Raw genomic sequence first — 23,196 nt, forward strand, 5'->3', positions numbered from 1 at the left:
ACTAATGTTCCTACTTTCACCAATTCGCACCCCTCTACGTATTTGTGTTGTATTTATATAAGCTCTATACAATAGTTTCATTAGATCATAGTAAACATACACTATTCTGATCATATCATAGACATACAGTAGACTCGTCATACCATCATCATCATCATCATTCAACACAAATATCATCAAATCTCGAAAATAGCGATACACAAGTGTGATCATGTCATGTCTCGAATAAGTGCAACTGCATGGTCATGGCACACACACAAGTTTCATCATCTCTATCTAAACCATGATGTAGAAGAGAAGAGCGATCAGCATGAGCAAGAGCGCGACTATGTAGTACCGGCGGTCCCACCCCTCATGCTGGAGTGTCCACCTCAAGTAACTACTTTCCGCTTCGGCTCTGCTGTCGAACCCTCTGTGGCTAGCACCCGGGTACCTGTGCACCTGGGCCTGAGCGGCTGGCCAGTGGTCGTAGACTCCTGTAACCCTCCCAACATACACGGCATAGTAGCCCTTCGCCATCTCTGATCTATGTACCTGCATCGTGAGTTGATGAATTAAATGATAATATGCAACATAATGTACTTAAGAAAACAAGGAGGCATAATTAGCAAAATACAAGCAACCAATAGTAAACATAAATGACGAAGTTCCTCATACCCAAACTAATTAACTAGAGCGATCTACGCTAGTTCAGGACCACGGTTTAGTTACATCCTATAGTTTCGCCGTGCATAAATTCAAAGTTTTTCCATAGAAAGACAGTAGTGACACATTGTCATCAACAATCAGTCCTCCATGTCGGCGGTCCAATCTTCATAGTCAGGGAGGAAGCACCCAAGCTTCTTGAAAGGCTTCAGGTCCAGACGTTGAGCGAGTAGCAGTGCTTGGACATCTTCCCGCGTGATTGGCACATGGTAGAACATCCCTGTTGGTTCAAGGACCTACTTCATGATCACTTGGGCAAGTTCACACTGTACGTGATAAAACTCAGCTCTGATTTGATGATCCGGTGTCCTTCCTATGCTTGTGGCCCAGCTGAAAATCTCGGCATCGTTGGTAGTAGGTGACATGCGAAGGCGTTGATCATCCCTTCTGTACTCGAGCAGGTGATGCATGAGGTAGAATCCATCAGCCATACTGGTGTGCGGTTGCTGGATGCAACAGAAGTCGGTCTTATGACCGAAAGCCAGCCCGCGATTCCTGTATTTTTCACCTTGATATATCCACCAGACAGGCCGAAGGTTAACGGGGCACTATCGAGAACACTCCTTATGTGCTTGTAATCCTTTTTCCTGAGGTTCTTCGATGAGTCCAAGTACATCGCATGGGAGTATTCCGGGTACAGAACGATGAGGACGGCGCCCCCCCCCCCACTGCGCAAATTAAGTACACCTCAAATTAGCCTCCATGCCTGCAAAGGAAAGATTAACACTTACGAAAGGATATGTGCGGATGACTTACGTGGGATGATAAGGCACGAGAATCGCTTCCTTGTCCCTATTAGCGATCATGAATTCGCCGAGGTACTTGCTCGCATAGTCACGGTGCTCTTTGCAAACTGCCAAGAAGCTCTTGTGCATATAGCATGGGTCCGCGACGCAGATATATTTGATGTTCTCGACCCTGATGAAGTAATTCAGATACAGCGCATACATGCGGATGAACTGGAAATCCAGCTTGGTCATGTGGAACATGTCGTAGATGTAGTCAAATCGCAGGATGAACTTATTCGCGGGCCATCTCTCGATGTAAAACCTCCCACCCGGCACCTGAGCCGCTTAAAGCGGGTGTCCTGGTTTTTCCGTGACCAGAAGGCTTTTCTCTCTGGCCAGCACATCTTCATGGAGTCTCCTTAGATCATTGTTCAGTATGTGCTCTAGTGCTTTCGCAGGTAGGATCGGCTGGTCGGCGACATGGAAGCGTTGCGCACCTTCGACAAGTATTGTGTCTACCACCCGAGGCTCCAGAGGCGGCTGGCTTCTTGAAGCAGCTCTGGTTCCTTTAGGGCCTTTCTTGTCCGGTCTCCTCCTTTGCTTCTTGGTGGGTGGCGGTAGTGAGCCCACCATAGCTTCCCTAACCACCACCCCCAGTGTCGTCGGGCTAATCAGTGGACGGGCCTCGGGGGGTTGCTGGGTATAGGCAGCATCTGGAGGCGTCTCCTGCGAGGATCGCTTGAAGAGAGACTTTTTGCATTCCGCCTTAGGATGTTCCGGCTCCGGCAAATCAGGCAGCAAGTCATCATCCCCATGCTCATAGCCTGAGTCTTCGCCGTCCTGAGCCATCAATCCTCCATCATCATAGGCGGTATTGAATTACTTGTCTGGGTCATCATCATCATCCTCCATGTCATCATCAACATTTGATTCTTTAACAACGGGGGCTACATCATCTGGCACTAATGGAGGCTCTCCCTCGCGTCGTCTGCTATCACTCGCCACGACAGGTGCAGGTAATGTGGTAGGTGGGGTGGTGTTCATACCTTCTTGAGAAGGTGGCATTGGCATGATACTGGGAGCCTCGAGACGAAGAAGAGACTTGGGCCAAGACAAGAACCAGCTCATGCATGCGCCAATCATCTTAAGGGTCTCGTCGTCATCGAATGGTACCGGAGGAGGCAAATCCTCGAACCCCGCTAAGACACTGGCCACGTTAACCTTGAAGACGCCATCGGGCATCTCTCGGTTGTGGAACATGCGGTCCTTTGGCTTCATGATCGTTTCCTTTCCCACAGCCACCTTCTGGCCCTTGATGTCATAGAGTAGGGTGCACAAGGTGTCGTCGGCCTACGAAGGAGACATGTCTGCGACGTCAAACATCCGAAAGGCAACTGAAACAGAAGACTATAGACATGCTGGTGAAAAGGGTATGACACGTAATTACCGTGAGGGCGTCGAGCTCAGCCAGCGATGATGGCCCACCGACCATGCAAGAGACGGAGGTCGGGCTGCTATGAACAGGAGCGGGACCTTTTGCGGTTGCTTGAGCAGGTGCTGGTGCTCTGGTGTTCACCGAATTGCTCCCAACAAAGCTGGGAAGGGGAAAGTCCTCCGGCCGTGCATTTGGATTGTTCTTCGTGAAATCCCATAGTGCCGGAAGCAAGCTGACCACCGCGTCGGTGACCGCTGCAGAGACGGCCCCGAGCAACTCTTCTTTGGTCTCAGCTTTGGTCTTATCGACCGTAATCTTGACCTTCTCGTCGATGCTCTGCTGAGTGACGACCGAGCATCTCTTCCTTCTTTCCTCTAGCTCCTCGGGGTAGCACGTCTTCCACGAGACGCCATCTCCGACGCCGTGCACACGTCCATAGGACGGCGGCTTGTCCACCGGGACCTTCTTCACTATGTTCAGGGCCCGGTTGAATGGGGTGTCCCACATGGGCCTCGACGACAACTGTGACGACTCGTCGCTTTCGGCTGCCTTTTGGTGCTGCTCTTTCTGCAAAAGGAACGTGGATGGTTTACTAATGTGACAAAACTTGCAGTGGAATTGATTGGAAGCTATAATATGATAATGTGGTAATATAACAATTACAAGAAGTCTCATGAACTCCCTCATGTTCGGGTCCATGTAAAAGAGCTTTTTTTTCTTTGTCCCACTTGTACCAGGCCCTGATCCAGTCATGCTCCAGAGGGTCGGTGAACTCTGCCAAGGGGTCTGGGATTCCATGACTTTCACGTTCGCGTCCTCCTTGGCCCATACGGCCCTCGTAACCACGGCTTCCGAGGCGGTGGGGAGGCGTGTTCCTGGCCTGGAGCGCCTTCATTTTCTCCGACTTTGCCTTGACACTTTCTTTAGCGCAATTCTCCTTGAATTTTGCAAAGTCCTCTTCCGTTATTGTTTGATTGTCAGCATGAATCTTGGACCACGGTTCATTCTTCGCAATCGCTTTTTTCACCCGAACTTTCCAGACGGACAAGTCGTTGGTGAACGTCACCATCGCCTTGTCGTTTATCTTTGTCAAGGTGATGTCTTTCCATGGATCTTCATATTCTTTTTCATAGCGGCAGGGGAACAAGAACCTATTGTGCAACTTCTTTAGGAGCATGTTCTCCATATGTGGTACGAGCCTCAACCTCTCGTCGTTGATATTGGCGGTTTCCCTGAGGATGCATCCAAGTTGATTGCCCCAGCACTTGCGCGCTTCCTCCGGCGCCGTTGGCTCTAACTTCTTGGGGTGCATCTCTGTGACCACAATTTGTCCGATGCCAAGCTCGTTTCGTCTTCGTGTCCTCTTCTTCTTCGGTGCTTTACCGGCTACGACAGCATCATTGCCGGTCTCGGGGGTGGTGTCGGTGCCGGTGCCAGTGCCGGTGTCGGTGTCGGGGTTGGTGCCACTGCCGCCACCATGCAACCCCATCTGGTGTTCGTCCAGGTAATCGAAATAGTGATTTGCTGCCTCGATGGGGTCTTTGAGGCGAGCAGAACCACCCACGACTTTGGCGTCGGTAGACATGTTTCCTATTCAACAATTGTAAATAAAAGATACAATGAAATGAAAAAGGGGGCCTATATTTGGTCGGAATGTTGATTCATTCCCCTTCCGGCAAATTCCGGGTACTCCATATGTCCTAGTTTCTAGCACAAGTCATGCAGAAAATCACGGAAATTTTTGGCATGACCTTTGCTAAAAAGTGGACATATGGAGCGCCTGAAATTTGCTGGAACGGAAATGAATCAACATTCCAGCAAAACATAGGCCACTCGGATATTCTTCGACAATTAACACAAGTTCATATAACAGATTTGATGCTATCTCAAGAGAACATGGCAACATTATATGACAGATTTCCAAGACTTAGCAAATTAACCAAGTGTTTAAAACAGCAACATTGTATAGGCTATTGCATTAGTTTTTATTTGCTACTGTTTTTTCCTACATGATCTCTCTCTCTCTCTCTCTGCTACTGACCCTAATTAATTAGCTATTGCATTAGCTACTGCCCTAAACAAATTTGCTCTAGCTAAATTTGCTCATTTGCTAAAAAAATTGGCCCTAGCTATATTTGCTACTGCCCTAATTAGCTACCATTTTTTATAAATTTTTGCTACTGTTTCTATAGCTAATTTATATACCTACAAAAACTAATTAGCTGTTGTTTTTTATAAATTTTAGCTACTGCTTTTTATACCTACAAAAACCAATGTGCTACTGTTTTTTATTTGCCCTAAACTAAATTGCACTAAACTAAATTGCACTAAACTAAATTTTCCCTAAGCTAAATTGCACTAAACTAAATGTGCCCTAAACTAAATTGCACTAAACTAAATTTGCTAAATTGCCCTAAACTAAATTGCTCTCTCTCTCTCTACTACATCTCCTAGCTAGGGTTTATACATCCAACACTTAGAGAGAGAGAGAGAGCAGAGAGCAGAGAGAGAGAGGAGGGCAGGGGAGAGGAGGACGAAGTGGAAGCAGAGGAGGACGGAGTTGGGGACGGATCGGGAGCAGTCGCGTCGAGACGCTCCCCAAAAACCTTATTGCCGTTCTCCCAGGTAGGATCTCGAACGACAGGGTTCCGGAGGCACCTGCTCACCCGACCAGCCGTGCACGCGGTCGTCGGTGAAAGCACAAGTGCTCCCTGGGTGATTTTGGTAATTTATGTCAACATATCTCTTGTTGGACTAATACTTTTACCCAGTATGTTTCAGATAAGTTCAACAATGGAGTGGCATGGACTAGAGGATGTGGAACCCCTTCAAGATGCTAAGGACAAAAGGATTGGCTCAAGCTCAAAGCACAATACTCTACATTTTACTTTTAGTGATCCAAGATCACATTGAGTCCATAGGAAAGCCAATACTATCAAGGAGGGATGAGGTGTTGCTTAATGAGTTTCTTGCTCAAAGTGCTTAGTGATATGCTCCAAAACCTCAATCACTTTCTCACATCCACACATGTCCAAAACCAAAAGTCAAACTCGGCCCCACCGAATCTTTCTATCCGGCGCCCCCGAGTTCTCATGACATAGCCACTGCCAGAAACCCTAGTCTTTTCGGTCTCACCGAGATGGGATTGTAATCTCTCCGTTTCCCTTCGTAACGTTTCGGTCAAACCGAGATGAGCGATCGGTCCCACCGAGATTGCAATGCAAACTCTCTCTTTCCCTTTCGTAACGTTTTGGTCCAACCGAGATGAGCGAATCGGTCCCACCGAGTTTGCCTGAACAACTCTCTGTTTGTCTATTACCAAAATCGGTCTCACCATGTGTAATCGGTCTCACCGAGATAATGTTATGCCCTAACCCTAACCATATCGGTCCCACCGAGTTGACATGTCAGTCCCACCGAGAATCCTAACGTTCACATTTTGAACTAAATCGGTCCGACCGAGTTTCATGATTCGGTCCCACCGAGTTTGGTAATTTGTCTGTAATGGTTAGATTTTGTGTGGAGGCTATATATACCCCTCCACCCACTCTTCATTCGTGGAGAGAGCCATCAGAACAAGCCTACACTTCCAACATACATTTTCTGAGAGAGAACCACCTACACTTGTGTTGAGGTCAAGATAATCCACTCCTACCACATAAATCTTGATCTCTAGCCTTTCCCAAGTTGCTTTCCACTCAAATCTTCTTTCCACCAAATCCAAATCCAAATCCTGTGAGAGAGAGTTGAGTGTTGGCGAGACTATCATTTGAAGCACAAGAGCAAGGAGTTCATCATCAACACACCATTTGTTACTTTTTGGAGAGTGATGTCTCCTAGATTGGCTAGGTGTCACTTGGGAGCCTCCGTCAAGATTGTGGAGTTGAACGAAGGAGTTTGTAAGGGCAAGGAGATCGCCTACTTCGTGAAGATCTACCCTAGTGAGGCAAGTCCTTCGTGGGCGACGACCATGGTGGGATAGACAAGGTTGCTTCTTCATGGACCCTTCGTGGGTGGAGCCCTCCGTGGACTCGCGCAACTGTTACCCTTCGTGGGTTGAAGTCTCCATCAACGTGGATGTACGATAGCACCACCTATCGGAACCACGGCTCAAAAATCTCAGTGCCTCCAAATTTCGTTTGCACACTCCAATCCCATCCCTTTACATTCTTGCAATTTGCATGCTTTACTTTCCGCTGCTCATATACTCTTTGCATGCTTGCTTGATGTGTATTGTGAATGTTAAACTTGTGCCTAAACTCCACTTAAACTTAAAGGACTTAAAAACTGCAACTTTTATTGCTTAGTGTCTATTCACCCCCCTCTAGACACCTCTTCTCGTTCCTTTCAGTCGGGATGGGATCGCCGGAGGCAGCACAGAGTGAGGAACAATAGATGACGGCTAGACGAATCCCGGCAACGCAAGTCAGCCCACAGTCTAACGTCTCAGACAGTGGCCCACCTGTTAGCGACTCGTTAATTAATCCCTGATTAATTAATCCGTTCCTGAGCGGCAAAAATAAGCTTCGGCTCATTCTCGCAACCCGCGGCGCTCGTTGTGGCGAGGCGGGCGGCGGCGGAGGAGAAGCGCGTGTGTACCACTCCTCTTCCCAAGCTCCCAATGGTAATTGGTAGAGCAGCCCTTATAAAGGGGTCTCAACTCTCCTCAACAAGCAAGGTGGGACTAAACTTCCCACCACCTGCCATCTCATACATGGGCCTCAAGATTAACCAGGGATTAGTGTCTTATATGGGCCTAAGCCCATCCATAATCCATCATGATGGAGAAAATAGCACATCTTTGGCACCTGAAACGGACAAGGAGTTTCTTTGCCGGGCTCAAATGATCGCAGATGAACAGTAAAGTCAAGAAAAATGTTTTGTTTCAAAAAATTCAGAATTTTTTTGTGGCCAACATTAAGAAATGTGCCTCAATATCCATCCAATATGGTTTCCCCTCATGATATGCCAAACTTAGCTTTGGTGAAATCCATCTAATATGCCGTTTGTTGTGCTCAGCAGAAACCTCTGGAAATCCATTCCAGTCACAGAGGCAGCAAAACACATGGCCAGAACCAGGACCAGGAGTGAGATGAGGACATCGATCTCACATCCCAAAGCTCCTGTGGGTGGAGAGGGTATGTTCCCAGGATATCCATGCAGATCCATCACCCGGCGCTCTGTGCGGCTCTCCGCCACCGCCAAAAGACGGAGCCAACATAAGGCGACGACGATCATCGTCCGCCCGACGCCGCAGCGACTATACCTACCTGCCGGGCGTGTGCACGTCGGTTGATCTCCGGCCGGAATCCCAATCCAATCTTTCTATCCATCGGGTTGTTCTTGCCTTCTCAAACCGGATATTTTGACCAGGGCATCTCCGTTTCTTTTTCTTGAGGGCAGTCTGGTGTCTATGCTCTGAACAACATGCAATCGAGCTCGATCACTGACGAAGTACACTGGCGGCCGGTTTGCATCGCATCTCCGGAACCTTGCATGAATATGCTACTGCCAACTTTACATCATCATAATATGGTTGATGCTGCAAAGAAGAAGCTCTCCGTTGGCGGCGCTGGCAGGAATCGAATGCCATCCGTTTTGCAGTTACATAAATAGCCGTCCGTTCCCCAACCAACCATCCAAGCAGCGCACAACGACTACGGTTTGCTGCGTCTCTGCACTTGCTTAGGTGACTCACTAACTGCCGACCATGGACAACTCTTCAGATGCTCACAGGTACGTACGGTGCCCACTGCTTTGTTTTCTCTTGTACGTACGTCCATGCCACATTGCACGATCACACGTACTACAACTCTTCAGATACGCTGTTGTTTTCTTGTTGCTGACGATCCAGGAATTGTACGTGCAGCCGTCACAGGTGCGCCGCGTGCTACCGGCAGTTCAACCGGATGGAGCACCTGGTGGAGCACATGCGGTCGTCGCACCACTCCTACCACGAGCCCCGCTGCGGCGTCTGCGGCAAGCACTGCCGCTCCCTCGATGCGCTCCGCGACCACCTCGGCTTCGGCGCCTCCCTGCCCTCCAAGCCCGCCTGCGCCGCCGCCTTCCAAGCCCACGGCTGCCCGCTTTGCCTCGTCGTCTTCCCCACCGCCAGCGCCCTCCGCGCCCACTGCGCCGCATGCAAGCTCTCCCGCGCTTCGATTCCCTCTTCCATGCAGAGCCTCACTACGACTATGTCGAGGATGGGCGTTCGAGGCGGCGGGCGCGCGGTGGCGTTGGGGTGCAAGATGGTGGGCGGCGGCAGCGACGGCACGCTCGACGTATGCGCCCGCGTCTGCGTCGTCGACGAGCACGAGGCCATCCTCTACGAGAGCTTCGTGAAGCCCATCATCCCGGTCACGCACTACCGGTACGAGACCACCGGGATCCGCCCCGAGCACCTCCGCGGCGCGCCCACGGTGAAGCAGGCGATGAGGCGGGTGCAGGACATCCTCCTCAACGGCGAGCAATCTTATTACTCCTCCCGTGGCGCCGCCCGGCTCCTCGTCGGCCATGGGCTGGAGCACGACCTCGACGCGCTGGGCATGGACTACCCGGCGCACCTGAAGCGGGACACGGCGACGTACCCGCCGCTGATGAAGACCAGCGCCAGGCTCATGAGCAACTCGCTCCGGTATCTCACGCGGAGCTGCCTGGGGTATGACATACAGACCGGCGGACACCATCACCCCTACGACGACTGCGTGGCCGCCATGCGCCTGTACAAGAGGATGCGCGCCATGAGCCACCTGCACCTGAACGGCCGGCGTAAGGACGACGACGATGAGTCCACGGCCAAGGCCTTCCCGGCGTGGAGGCAGCGAGAGCTGGAGCGCATGTCGCCGGAGGAGCTCCTCGCGATGTCCAAACCCGACTACCAATGTTGGTGCCTCGACGACGACCGGCGATGCTGACGGCAGCCTGCTCCCAACGGAATTCGAATCGTGGCGCTTTTGCTTGGTGGTGATGATGAAAAGATAGGAGAAAATAAAATGCGCGTGCGTCGGATGGATAGCTGCCGTACCTTACGATCGATGTGGTGGTCGAATAAATCACAGTTTTTTTTTTTTGCGATGGAACAGTTTTGTTTTGTTGAAGTAATTTGCCTGGATTTCAAATGTAGGTACGTAATTCGATTTAGTTTGGGAACAAAGATGGAGGCTGCACGCCGACGGCGCCGGTGAGGCGAGGGAATCAGAACGCAATGAAGAGGCAAAACTGCAAAAGAGTTGCCGACAACACTTCATAGAGATGCCCACTTCTTTTATGCCATGTTGCACAATAAGGTTAACAACGTGTGCAAGAGACCTCATGTGCAAAAACTTGCAGTTAGTGATGTGTGTTTTGCTCAGCTGCCTCCTCAAATAAACAATACCACCGTCATTATCAACAACTACAGTCACTAATCTCTCGAAACCCCAACCAGGTAAGCATCTCACCAAGTTTTTTCCTATATCATCCCCCTTTGTGCCCCTCCACCAATAAAAAAACCAATGATTTTCTTCTGTAGGCTCCAAGATTCATCAATAAAACTTGTTGTCACAGTCATATATCCATATCGTTACCGAGAAGACGAACAATATGTTGTTAGGAAAACTCGCTGACAAGAATCATTGAAGAAGTTCTTGAGCTTAGCCTTCTCTTGGAAGAACAGTCACACAGTGTCTCTGGTACAGGTTCTTCTAGATGGCGGTTTGAAACGTGGGCAGGCTTTGGACATCAAATTTCTAAAGCACGTCTTCTAAAAATAAGCAAACACTAACTCACCTTCTATGATCATCTCTGCAAAAGCTTCCCTAAGCGCGTCAAGATCATACCTCAAGTCCGGACGCCTTCCCCTTGAGTTGCTTGCAAAGTGCCCTGCTTTGGATATTTGTTGAACTTGTGAGGGTTGCGCTTGCACACATTGAAGTGTCTGATCAAGGATAACGTACCATGGTCCTTCGTGTCAGCCTTCATATCAAAATCGCAATATATTTGCATTATTTTCATCCGTAATCTTGATGAAATGGTTCCACATCTCTGATCGTGGTGCCATCTCCTTCCTTTCTTACATTTCTCAGTATCCTTTCGATTCTCAAAATCAACAACCTCTGATCATCCGCATCAGATTGTTGTGTGCCAGAACAGTGATACGCGAAGATGGTTGTGAACCACAAGCTTCCTCCTTTGAAAATGGTTGTGCACCAGAAAATTCAGCCTATACAATTGCGCCGCGAGTGACCCTGAGTGCCCCAGTTGCTCCATCTCCATGTGATGATCATCGGGTTGAGTCATCTATAAGACACAAAAGATTAGAGCATTGACATCACTCATTTTGGTACAATGGTCAGCAGAGATTGCGAATTACAGAAAATATGGAATAACATACAACTCAATCACCAACTCATTTCAACTTCTTTTTTATTTGTCAACTATCATGTTCAAAATATCACACAGAATGACAGAACTAGCAAACTGAAAAGTTCACTGAAGTAGACTAACAGTTTCCTATTGTTCCGGTTAGATCCACTTGAGCGTTCAGTCTGCTTGTTTCTTAATTCGTGTTACATAGATATGACATGCTGATAATCGTGTTAAAGTTCTAACTTCACAATGCAAAGGATGTTGCCCACTATGATTCTGGTATAGGTATACGTAGTGCCTATTTATGTATGTTTTGGCACCTGTGCCTATTTATCGTGATAAATTGTACTCCTTAGATACCCAACTCTGAACTTTCTGAACTAACTGAAGAAAAAACGACACCCAACTCTGAACTTTCTGAACTAACCGAACCGCAGGGGTTTATTTCTAACAATACTGTATGATAATCTTGACTGGTGTAGGCATTGGCAGCAGTTGGTTATTTGGCGTTTGGCAAGCTACTTTGGGCTTGCCAAAAACTGTAAAATCATCGGATAACAAAAACTGTAAAAGCTTAGTCTCATTTACCAAGCAGAGCAGGCTTTTCACTTTGGGCTCTGTTTCTTGAGCATATATGTCAGAACGCAATGCTGGGGCGAAACTACAAAAGAGTTGGCGAGGTAGGGGTGAAGGAGTGTGTGTGTGTGTGCGCGCGACGAACCCAGGAACCCCCCCTACGGGCTGCGGGGCATGGCTACAAGCGGGTTCACCGCCGGTGTGTGTGACCACCGGCGGCGTATACCCAGTGGGTGCTCACCGCCGGCGTGGTGCTGCCACAACCGGCGGCATATATATATATACTATATGCCTGGCGCGGTGGTGGACTGCCGCCGCGCCTGCCGGGCCCTGCCCTTGAATGGTCACCGGCAGCATATGCCCATGCGCGGGGGGCGCGGGGACTCCCGCGCATATTTGCCGGGCCCTGGGCTCAAGTCCACGCGCAGCAGCAGCACACAACCAACCACAACCCAAAGCTCGGCCCCGCCACCGTTGCCGGCGACGCTCACGCGAGCCCAGCTCTTTTCCCTCGCCAACAATACCCTCCGTAGAAGCTCGGAGTTACAGGTCTGCGCCACCAGACTCGGCGAGTGATCCGGCGAATGGGGCGCATTTAAAGGGAGCTGGTTCCGCCCGAAATGGCGAGGTGGGACTAATTAATCACGCTACCTCATTCGTGCCGCGATGAAGCGATGGGGGATTAGCAGCTAACTCCGAGGAATTAATCCCCAGCTCCTCGATCGAGTCCGCCAGACTCTGCGAGACTCCGCCTGATCGAACGGCGATTAACGCGACGGGAAGGGAGACGCCCGCCTCCGCCGCGGCGCGGCTTCGAGCTCCGAGGATCGATCGATGGTACGCCGCCCTTGCCGCCGGTGGATCTGCTGCTGATCGGGGGATTGGATTTGGGGTGTGGCGTTCGATCTGTTTGGTTGGATATATGTAGGCGAAGAGGTTATCAAGTAGGAGTGCTTGACGGACACGACCAAAGATATGCATACGTTTCTGGTCAGCGAAAACGTATTCTTCGGATACGGTTTGGTTAACCTTTCATTGTGATCAGGAGCCTGACAAATCTTGCGAGGGGTGTTCGTCTCTAGTAACATTACCTGTCCACAGCCTGCAAGTTGCATCAGTGGCAGTGGCGTTGTACGATTTTCCCCTGCAAGAAGGACCATCAGCCGGGTTCTTCTGTTGATCGAGGCGTTTCGCTATGAATCTGGTCACCATGGATGGCAGCCAATATTTCTAAGATCTGTATATACTAAGCTCCCTAGATCTGACGTGTCGGCCTGTCGGGTGTGTGTCGCTCTAAACCCAGCCGATTTCTCCGGCTTCGAAAAGTTATCGCCTGTTTTTTTTTTACTTTTTCCCTCTGTTTTTACCGTTTTAAATAGTTTTTATTTTTTCCCTTTTATATTTTTTATTTGTTTTTCTCTTAATTCTATTTTCGTTTTCTATTTTACTTTTCATATTTTAATTCATTAATATTTATTCATATTCATGAGTATTTTTAAAACCCACAAATATTTTTTCAAATTCATGAGATTCCTTTAAGTTCATGAATATTTTTAAAGTTATGAATATTTGTATAGTCTGTGATTTTTTTATTTGTGAACTTTTATTAAATTTCATGGACATTGTTTGAAATCCATTAATCTTTTTTCCATTCCTGAACTTTTTTCATGGCTTTTTATTTCACAACATAAACAAAAATCCATGAACATATTTTTACTTAATAAACAAGGAAAATTGTTAGAATGTTATTTTTGACAAATTCTCTTAAAATATAAGATTGGCAAAACAATATGCACACAAAGATGGCATATGGTAGTGTACGTTAAAGATAACTAGACAATGCCCCACGCGTTGCTGCGGGAACCTTGTTAAAATAATTGTATTAATAGGTAATACATAAACAACTAAACTAATGCAAAAAGAATGATATTCTCAGTTTACATTGTACTTAAAAAAATGCCATTTTCTTTTTACAAAAAATGCAAATCATAAACTATGTAGGTATGCTTCAATTATCCAACACATATACCACATATGACAATATCGAAATTGATTCAAAAAATATAACTTATGGACGACATGTATGGCTTGCTAATGTGGCAATGTTGCATCGCTAAATTAATGCAAATGTGTAAGATATAAATGACATGCATAGGTGTTGATGTGTCATGTTGCATGCTTAGAAAGATTAGATAGTGGATTATGTGTAAATAAATGTAACTTAATATTTGTGGTTGACATGCATAGAAAATTAGCATGTAAATAGATGATTTTTCCAGCAATAAAAAAGGAATAGAGAATTGGCTTTCAATCTTTCAAGTGGCATGCGCCGTTAAAAGCCCAACCTTTAATTAGACTTGATTCTAAGAGGGTAATGTAGAGAGAAGATGAAAATTAATGCAAACATAACTCACATATAGCATATGACTGAAAAAATTGGTGGTGTCTGTGCGGATGGTATATGCGTAATAATATGTACAAGTACAAGAAGGCTCCAAAACCCTTTTCGCCTACAAAAGTTAAGCTTGATCTGAGCTTTTGAAGAACGATAGATTATTCTGTTTACATATTAACTTTTAAAAACGGCAGACTATGTTGTTTGCATCCAAGAAAATTGATGTAGTGCTCTCATATTCATCGCTAGAGCAAATAAATCATCGTGCTGGCGATCCAGGACCTGCGGCTACTACTTCTTCTTCCTCCTATTACTCCCCATTCTCTTCTTCTTCCTCTTCCACAGATTCCCTCGAGAGTCATCATCAGGGAGAAAGAAGGAAGAATCACCTTGGTCCATGTTCAGATACTTGGGGAAGACGCACGAGCATCACATTGTATTGAGCAAGTGGTTCCCTTCGACAGAAAACTAGGAGAGTGCCTCCACCACCGCATGTTTAAGGTCGATAACGACAACCCAACCATCGTCGTCTTCATCTTTCACCTTGGCCATCATGTAAAGAAGATCATTATCATGCACGCTCAAAATCAGGCCATAAAAAAGCCAGTTTCTTCAGTTCCAGCTCTTTACGATAGTGGATTTACTCAATTCCTATGGCGGTTCTGAAATCTTGTGTGGCGGGAGGCCAGATTTTATGAGGGCTCGGAATTTCTCCAATATCGTCATGTTAGTTGACAAATGGGGGTGTCCACCTCTCCTGCACGGGGAGCATCTTATTTTTTTATTTGAAGAGGTCAAAGGCCATGTATTCAAGTTAACCAACCCTTACAAGGTTGTCCTTACATATTTTTAAAATTACACATGCATCCTTGGAGATATCGACGTCGTCTTCCTCTTGCACTCTTCGTCGGCGCACTGAGCGAAGCTCAATGTCGTCCATGGACCTTTGAAACATCACTCAAACCTAAATAGGACAAAATGGACATCATAAAATGGGAATCTGCAAAACAGATGCCTTAATGGAACCTTTTAAGAATCTTCAAAATGCCAGCCTAAAGCACGCTCGAGGGTTGCGCGTTTGCTACACCCACGCCGCCGTATGCGCATGGGCGGGCCCAAAGTGTGCATGGGAGGGAGGGGCTAAGGCCTTGTCCACCGCACTGGTCGTTGAATAGGAGGTCCCCGCGCATGTCCTATGTGCTGACTAGGAGGTTGCTTGGCCGCGCGTTAGGGCATGTATAACTCTATATAGCTGTCTGCAACAAGAGTCACGGAAGAAAATACTCCCTCCTGTTTTTTTATATAAGGTGTATTCTTTTTTCAAAAGTCAAACTAGGACATGTTTGACCGAATTTTTAAGAAAAAATATCAATATATCCACGATACGAAATTTATATCATTTGATCCATCATGATTAGTAGTTTCACATTTTATCTGTTAGGAATTGCAGATGTTGTGTTTTATTCTATAATCTTGGTCAAACATTAAAATGGTTGACCTGCACGAAAATCAATACACCTAATATTCAAAACGGAGGGGACGTAGAGAGGGGGGGGGGGGGGGGGGGGGGGGGGGGGCGGCGGTCTAGTCTGTCTGCAGAAACATTGACGGTCCGTCTATTCCCATGTAAGTCGCTGCGTTCAGCGTTCAGACGGCTTATTTTTCATTGTACCGAGTTTGTCGGTAGTCAAAGGCCGAATCGAGCGCATGTCGTGTGCTGGGATAGGCGTCCGCGGTTAGAGTATGTACGTATAGATGACGTGTACCGGTGTTATAGGCACCATGCTATGTCGATCGAGTGGGATCTTTCCCCATTTAATAGGAGTATATTGGTGAGGTGATCGGAGGGGAGGCCACCTCGTCTCTCCCTGCGCCGGTGACGTGGCCCTCACCACCTCTGTATGCCACCCCTCGTCGTCTTTTATAGACCGGTCGTCGCCGTAGTAGAGCCCATCCATCTCTCTATCCGCCAAGCCTCACCCGTCCAAGGCTCCAAGCTCTTCCTACCTACACTACGCAGCAAGCAATGGCGGCGCTAAAAAATGCGTACATCAATGGGGATGTGATCATCGACGTATTGGAGGACCTCGATACTACCGCTGCGGCCCTGAGCGCCACCACCGCCGGCATGCTGGCACATGGCGACGTCGAGGGAGGTGTCCACGTTGCGAGGGTGCTGGCACAAGGCAACGTCGAGCAAGGTGTCGGCGATACCGGCATGCTGGCGCCCATAGAGGACGAGGTCCATGGCACCGTGGCTAGCGGCGTGCTGGCACCGGGCGACGCCATCGCCGCTGGAGTCACCGGCGTAGTGGCGGCGCAGGGCAACGTCAAGGAAGAGGTCCGCGGCACTGGAGATGGGGCTCTCGCTCTGAAGGTGGCCGCTCTCGGGGCTCTCACTGACCTCACGGCCTCTGCCGCAGCGCTGTACAAGCGCCCGCACACGGTCGTTGATATCAACGGCGACGAGCTCGCGTACTTCCTCGGCACAGGAAGCGTCTTCGCCGCTGGCGTGGCGGAGATGCTGGCCGCGCTTTGGGTCTCTGGTGACCCACGCGCGCGCGGTGCCACCGGGAGGAAGATCCTCTACGCGTCCCTCGTCACGCTCCTGCTCGGCATCGTGCTCGACGGGTTCGCATACAAGCTCAAAAAGTGACGAAACCCTGCGCTCTTCACCTTTCTTTGCGTTATGAATAAATTGATCTCCTCAAATGCCGGGCTCAAGAAGCTCACTGGTATAATCAGATTGATATAATATTCTCTCTGTTTCAAAATGAAGGTCTTAAATTTAATACGACTTTATACTAAAGCTAATATAAAGTAAGACGTTTATTTTAAAACGGCGGAAGTATAAATTTACTTAGGTTGGCTGAGTCAATTTGCCAATCTTCATATACATGGTGCTATTATTTTTCCATTACTTATGAGTTGTGACACACTATGACACCACTGGATAATATAGCTATCCGTTCCAGCCGCTTAAAAATGCACTGTTCCTTTGCTAAGTGTCTGCTAAAAAAAGGCACGTTGACCACATGAACTGAACAAAATACCCGCCGTCATCTGCAACCTCTGTGAACTGCTGTGGGTGAACGCAATGAACGCGCACGCAACAGAGAGAAACAGAGTTTGCGACACAACCGAGCTGCGTGATCTTCAAAGCCACGATCCCAACATCGATCTCGCCTTATCCTATATTCTTATTGACTAAGATTCTCGCTGTCTTCACCGACGAAAGAACGAACTAGTACTACATTGGAATGAAAAATACAATACGACCAAAGTTGCCGGGTTCGTAACAGCATCCCAGTGCAGAGTACTGAAAGTAAGAACAGAGCTCGCTGCTGCTAACAGCGGGACTAAAATGTGTCGTGCTAAGCCTAATCGCTAGCACAAACTAGAACAAAAGTCTGACACAACGAAGCATGTAGCATCCAAGGCTACTCCCGCCCCGTTTTTTCCTTTAGAAAACTTGCAACATGTTCCTCTTCAATCACGGTGGTACAACAAACATCAGAAATAATAAAAATTTCATCCAGATCCATAGACCATCTAGCGACGATTACACGCACTGAAGTAAGCCGAAGGCACGCCGCCATCATCTCCCCTCCTCGCTGGAGCCGGTTAAAATTTGTTGTAGTAGACAATCGGGTAGTTGTCGTGGTAAGATCACATAGGACCAAGGCACCAGACCATCAACCGCCGTCGATGAAGGGCAGCATAGATCGGAAGGATCCAACCTCAAAAACACATAAACGAAGACGAACGACAACAAGATCCGAGCAAATCCATCAAAGACGGATTCGGTGGAGACACACCTCCACAAGCCCATCAATGATGCTAGACGCATCATCAGAACGGGGGCTAGGTAAGAAGAACCTTATTCCATCTTCAGAAAGCGGCAACCGTCTTATCTTCTTAAGCATGACACAAATCTAATAAAATTTTAAAAAACATCTAAAAATTCCCGCCTCGTTACCGGGGGAGACATCAGCACAAGCACCACAAAAATACAGTAGTGTAGCAAGATCATTCCCCAAAACTTAGCTTCAGCTCCACCAGAGATCAATACAAAGCACCAACCTATTCTTGGGACGGTGTGAACTGACTAGCATAAAAAAATGGATCGTCCCGTGCCACTTGCGGATCCTTGCGCTACCAAAACTGAGCCGCCTCCCATCCTTTCCTCTCCCTCGCCGTCACCGGAGGGCGTCGGGCGAACCCCGCGCGGCCCCGACGAGGTTACTCGTACGTCCCTCACACGGGGTTCACTGGCGGTGTGGGCGTGGGCCTGGCCATGGCATGGGGCAGCATGACCATGGGATTTTGGGTGGTGGCATGGATGCAACGCAAGATGGCGGCGCAACGGCGCCGTAACCACGGGCTTCTTGCGAGGGCACGAATGTGAGGCGCCGCCGCGATGGCGTGGTTGAGGTCGGACCATCACTCTCGAGAGACCCTAAATTGATGATGGTCACAAACTTGCCCACCGGCTTCAAGCCGCCTTAAGAATATGCTCCTTCGTGGGCTCCCCTTGGAAGCCCATAGACAAGGACCCACACCTGGGAGAGAGGGGGTACTGTCGGATCTGGGGTTCCGGCAAAACCCTTAAGGTTCGAACTCCGGGGTGCGCACGAAGTTCTTTCCCTTCTACCGATCTACGCCCTAGCTCGCTAAGATCTCGCGGACGAACTCGACGAACTCGCAACACAGAAAGACACGAGATTTATACTGGTTCGGGCCACCGTTGTGGTGTGATACCCTACTTTAATGTGGTGATGGTGGATTGCCTCTTGGGCTGATGATGAACAGTACAAGGGAAAGAACATGTAACGCCCCGAGACCGACGCTCCAGACGACTTCCATGTTTCTTGTTGTTGCCGTGTGTTTTATTTTGCTTGTTGCATTCATCATCACATCACACGCATTGCATCGGCATGTTTTCTTAAACTTTTAGTTGCTCGTAGTTGCCGCGTTCCCCTTGCCTTCGTTGACTGATCCGAGTCTAATCGGGTTTTCGATTCCCTCTTGTCTGATCGTTTGAACCTCTCTACACTTTACTCAGACCCCTCGCGCGCGCCCGAAACTTTCTCGAACCCGACCCGCTCAGTCATCACCGTTAGTTTCGGATCATCCCTAAAACATCTCCGATTTCTGATTTGGAATCCCCTAGCATTTTATCTCAACCGTCTGATTTTAATCAGATGATCCAAATACCCCTTCATTTCACTATTTAAAGACCCCTAGTCCATATGGGCAAACCCTAACTTCTAGGGAGATGTCCCATCCCGCCGCCAATCCAGAAAATCCTCTCGAGAACCCCCTCCCTCAATTCCACAGCCTCCTCCCACCTCCCTTCAGATCCAGCCAACCACCACAGCCAATTCCACTCGATCTGGACCGCCAGATCTTAGATCGGACGACCACGAGAGCACCGGAGCCTCCCGCATCGCTCGATCCAGATCGGATCGAGGCATCGACCTCCATCTTCGCGTCGCGCCTCGCCTGGCCACCGGCGACCGGGTCTCGCCGGAGCCACCACCCGCTGCATCAGGTCGCCACGCCCCTGCCTTCTCTTCTTTTGCTCCCCGTGCTCCACTCTCTCTCAACCTCTCTAATCTCCCTCGCCTCTTCCTTCTCTAGAAGGGACCCAACGCCATGGTCGTCGCCCCGTTGCTTCGAGACCAGCCGCCCTTCCCTGCCTGAGCCATCGCGCCGGCCGGCCAGGCCGTGCCCCGCCGTTTCCTTTCTCTCCGCCAGATCCGTCGCCCGGAGACCCATGCCCCATCGTTCCTGCGCGCCGTCAGGAGGACAACATGGATGCCCGAGCTCGTCGTCCCCGACCTCTTTTCTGCCAAGATCTGCCCCGCCGTCGTGGTTCCCCGGCGCCCGGACCTCCCCTGCTTCGCCAAGGCCACCAAGACCTCCTCAACTGTGCAACGCCGCCGGCCACCTCTCCGAGCAGAGCCGCCGGACCAGCAGGTTCCTTGCCTCGCGCCCTTTTTTCCCTTTTCCTGGCTCTCTTGCTCCTCTGACTGTCTCTCTCTCTGCTCATGAACAAGCTTGCCGCTGCCGCCTGGAACCAGCCCGACCCGACGAACCTCGCCGGGATCCCGTGCCGTTCATGTCCCTGGCCGTTTTCCTGCTCCGCTTCGGTCAAGGAGGACGACCCCAGCGCCAAGTCCCCTGCTCCAGATCGAGCCGCAGCGCTCGCGTTGACTGTGTCGCCAGCCACCATCTCGCCAAGCCCACCGGTCCCGCAGGGCCCAGCCGCTGCCGCTTCTCGGCTGGCCCAGCCCCGCTTCGGCCTGCCCGTGCCTCGTCCGTCACCGTTGACCGCGTCCGCGTGGTCTGCATCCCCGCGGCCCAGATCCGCTGGCCCACCGCTCCGCTTTCCCTTCAGCCTATTCGCCCAATGTGAGCAGCCCTCTCCTGTGCTGTTGGACCAGCAAGTTTCGGCCCATGTGATGTTTTTTTTCAGGATCTGCGAATTTCTCTATTATCCAGAGTATTACTGTTTTACAGAAAACCCCTCACGTTCATGCATTAATAACTAATAAACCGTGCATCGGATTAACATGATTTAAACATGTAAAATGCTTAGAATTTTGTGTAGTTTAATAATATGCCAATTTCACCCATGTTAAAATTGTCTAAAATGCTGTTTGTTTAAATTTGCTCAAATAACATGTTAAAATGATTTATTTCATAACTAAATAACCGTAACTCGGATTTTAATAAATTATATATGTAAATGGGGTAGAAAAATGCATAGATTAACTTGGTGCACTTCATTTTGCTGTTTAACAATATTAAAATTGCGTTTATGGCAGAACAGTACCAATCCCAATATATGGACATGAGGATTTTCCGGAATTGTTGTTGTTTGTTTCCGGCCTCATTTAACTTGCTTAAATAGTTAGTTTACTTATGCTTCACCCCTTGCCAGGGTTAATAACATTTAATATTGTTGGGTCCATAAACGAGAGAGAACTAAATAATTAAATGTGGTGTTTCGTCAATATGCAACTCGTTGCATATTGAGCTCCACTTAACTTGTAGTATTGTTTGTTGCACTTTGCCATGCCATGCATATTTAAACCGGACATGCATCATGTTTGTTTTTGCATCATGCCATGTGTATGTGGTGGTTGTTTACTATGTTGTTTGTTTCTTTCCGGGTTGCTTCTCTCGTTCGCTTCGGTTTCTTTCCGGAGTTGTGAGGATTCGTTCGACTCCGTTTGTTTGTCTTCTTCATGGACTCGTTCTTCTTTCTGGCGGGATCTCAGGCAAGATGACCATACCCTCGAAATCACTTCTATCTTTGCTTGCTAGTTGTTCGCTCTATTGCTGTGCCGCGCTACCTACCACTTGCTTTTCAAGCCTCCCAAATTGCCATGAACCTCTAACCTTTGTCACCTTCCTAGCAAACCGTTGCTTGGCTATGTTACCGCTTTTGCTCAGCCCCTCTTATAGCGTTGTTAGTTGCAGGTGAAGTTGAAGATTGCTCCATGTTGGATTATGTTTATGTTGGGATATCACAATATCTCTTATATTATTAATGCATCTATATATTTGGTAAAGGGTGGAAGGCTCGGCCTTATGCCTGGTGTTTTGTTCCACTCTTGCCGCCCTAGTTTCCGTCATACCGGTGTTATGTTCCTTGATTTTGCGTTCCTTACGCGGTTGGGTGATTTATGGGACCCCCTTGACAGTTCGCTTTGAATAAAACTCCTCCAGCAAGGCCCAACCTTGGTTTTACCATTTGCCTACCTAAGCCTTTTTCCCTTGGGTTCTGCAGACTCAAGGGTCATCTTTATTTTAACCCCCGGGCCAGTGCTCCTCTGAGTATTGGTCCAAACTGTCAGTCGCCGGTGGCCACCAGGGGCAACTCTGGGCTGGCCTACCGGAAGCTTGGACAATCCGGTGTGCCCTGAGAACGAGATATGTGCAGCTCCTATCGGGATTTGTCGGCACATTCGGGCGGCTTTGCTGGTCTTGTTTTACCATTGTCGAAATGTCTTGTAAACCGGGATTCCGAGACTGATCGGGTCTTTCCGGGAGAAGGTTTATCCTTCGTTGACCGTGAGAGCTTATGATGGGCTAAGTTGGGACACCCCTGCAGGGTTTTATCTTTCGAAAGCCGTGCCCGCGGTTATGTGGCAGATGGGAATTTGTTAATATCCGGTTGTAGAGAACTTGACACTTGACCTTAACTAAAACGCATCCACCGTGTGTGTAGCCGTGATGGTCTCTTCTCGGCGGAGTCCGGGAAGTGAACACGGTTTCTGGGTTATGTTTGACGTAAGTAGGAGTTCAGGATCACTTCTTGATCATTGCTAGTTCACGACCGTTCCGTTGCTTCTCTTCTCGCTCTCCTTTGCGTATGTTAGCCACCATATATGCTTAGTGCTTGCTGCAGCTCCACCTCATTACACCATCCTTTCCTATAAGCTTAAATAGTCCTGATCTCGCGGGTGTGAGATTGCTGAGTCCTCGTGACTCACAGATACTTCCAAACAGTTGCAGGTTCCGATGATACCAGTCCAGGTGACGCAACTGAGCTCAAGTGGGAGCTCGATGAGGATCTTGTCCGTTGTGTTGTTTCTTTTCTTATTGATCAGTAGTGGAGCCCAGTTGGGACGATCAGGGATCTAGCAGTTGGGTTGTATTCTTTTATTTTGGTTCCGTAGTCGGACCTATGTGTGTATCTTGAATGATGTATGATTTTATTATGTATTGTGTGAAGTGGCGATTGTAAGCCAACTCTTTATCCCATTCTTGTTCATTACATGGGATTGTGTGAAGATGACCCTTCTTGCGACAAAACCACTATGCGGTTATGCCTCTAAGTCGTGCCTCGACACGTGGGAGATATAGCCGCATCGTGGGTGTTACAAAACAGCCTCCTGAGTTTGAGGTGTTCTTGTGCTTGTCGAACTTGTGTGGGTGAGGACTCGATCCGTCCAGGCTTCGTTCTTTTCTACTGTGGTGGCTGGCTCTACTTATAT

At 48.7% G+C, this 23,196-nt stretch overlaps 1 protein-coding gene and 2 long non-coding RNA genes across 3 annotated transcripts; 2 read left to right on the plus strand and 1 right to left on the minus strand.

The window, feature by feature from the left end:
• The first annotated feature begins 8,183 nt into the window (after positions 1–8,183).
• On the plus strand, positions 8,184–9,981 carry LOC109772128 (uncharacterized). The gene is made up of 2 exons (XM_020330819.4): positions 8,184–8,604; positions 8,738–9,981. Exons 1-2 carry the CDS (start codon positions 8,579–8,581, stop codon positions 9,780–9,782), a joined length of 1,071 nt encoding a protein of 356 aa, XP_020186408.1. The 5' UTR covers positions 8,184–8,578; the 3' UTR covers positions 9,783–9,981.
• A 115-nt stretch (positions 9,982–10,096) lies between these two features.
• LOC120976401 (uncharacterized) lies at positions 10,097–12,819 on the minus strand. Its single transcript, XR_005771794.3, has 2 exons — positions 12,442–12,819; positions 10,097–11,145 (listed from the first exon to the last, which is right to left on the minus strand). It is a non-coding gene; the product is annotated as an uncharacterized lncRNA (long non-coding RNA).
• Positions 12,820–19,774: 6,955 nt separating this feature from the next.
• LOC141020907 (uncharacterized) lies at positions 19,775–22,933 on the plus strand. Its single transcript, XR_012180902.1, has 2 exons — positions 19,775–20,167; positions 20,248–22,933. It is a non-coding gene; the product is annotated as an uncharacterized lncRNA (long non-coding RNA).
• The last annotated feature ends 263 nt before the right edge of the window (positions 22,934–23,196 follow it).

Source organism: Aegilops tauschii, chromosome 3 (genome assembly GCF_002575655.3).
Source record: "Aegilops tauschii subsp. strangulata cultivar AL8/78 chromosome 3, Aet v6.0, whole genome shotgun sequence".
NCBI classification, from domain to species: Eukaryota; Viridiplantae; Streptophyta; class Magnoliopsida; order Poales; family Poaceae; genus Aegilops; species Aegilops tauschii.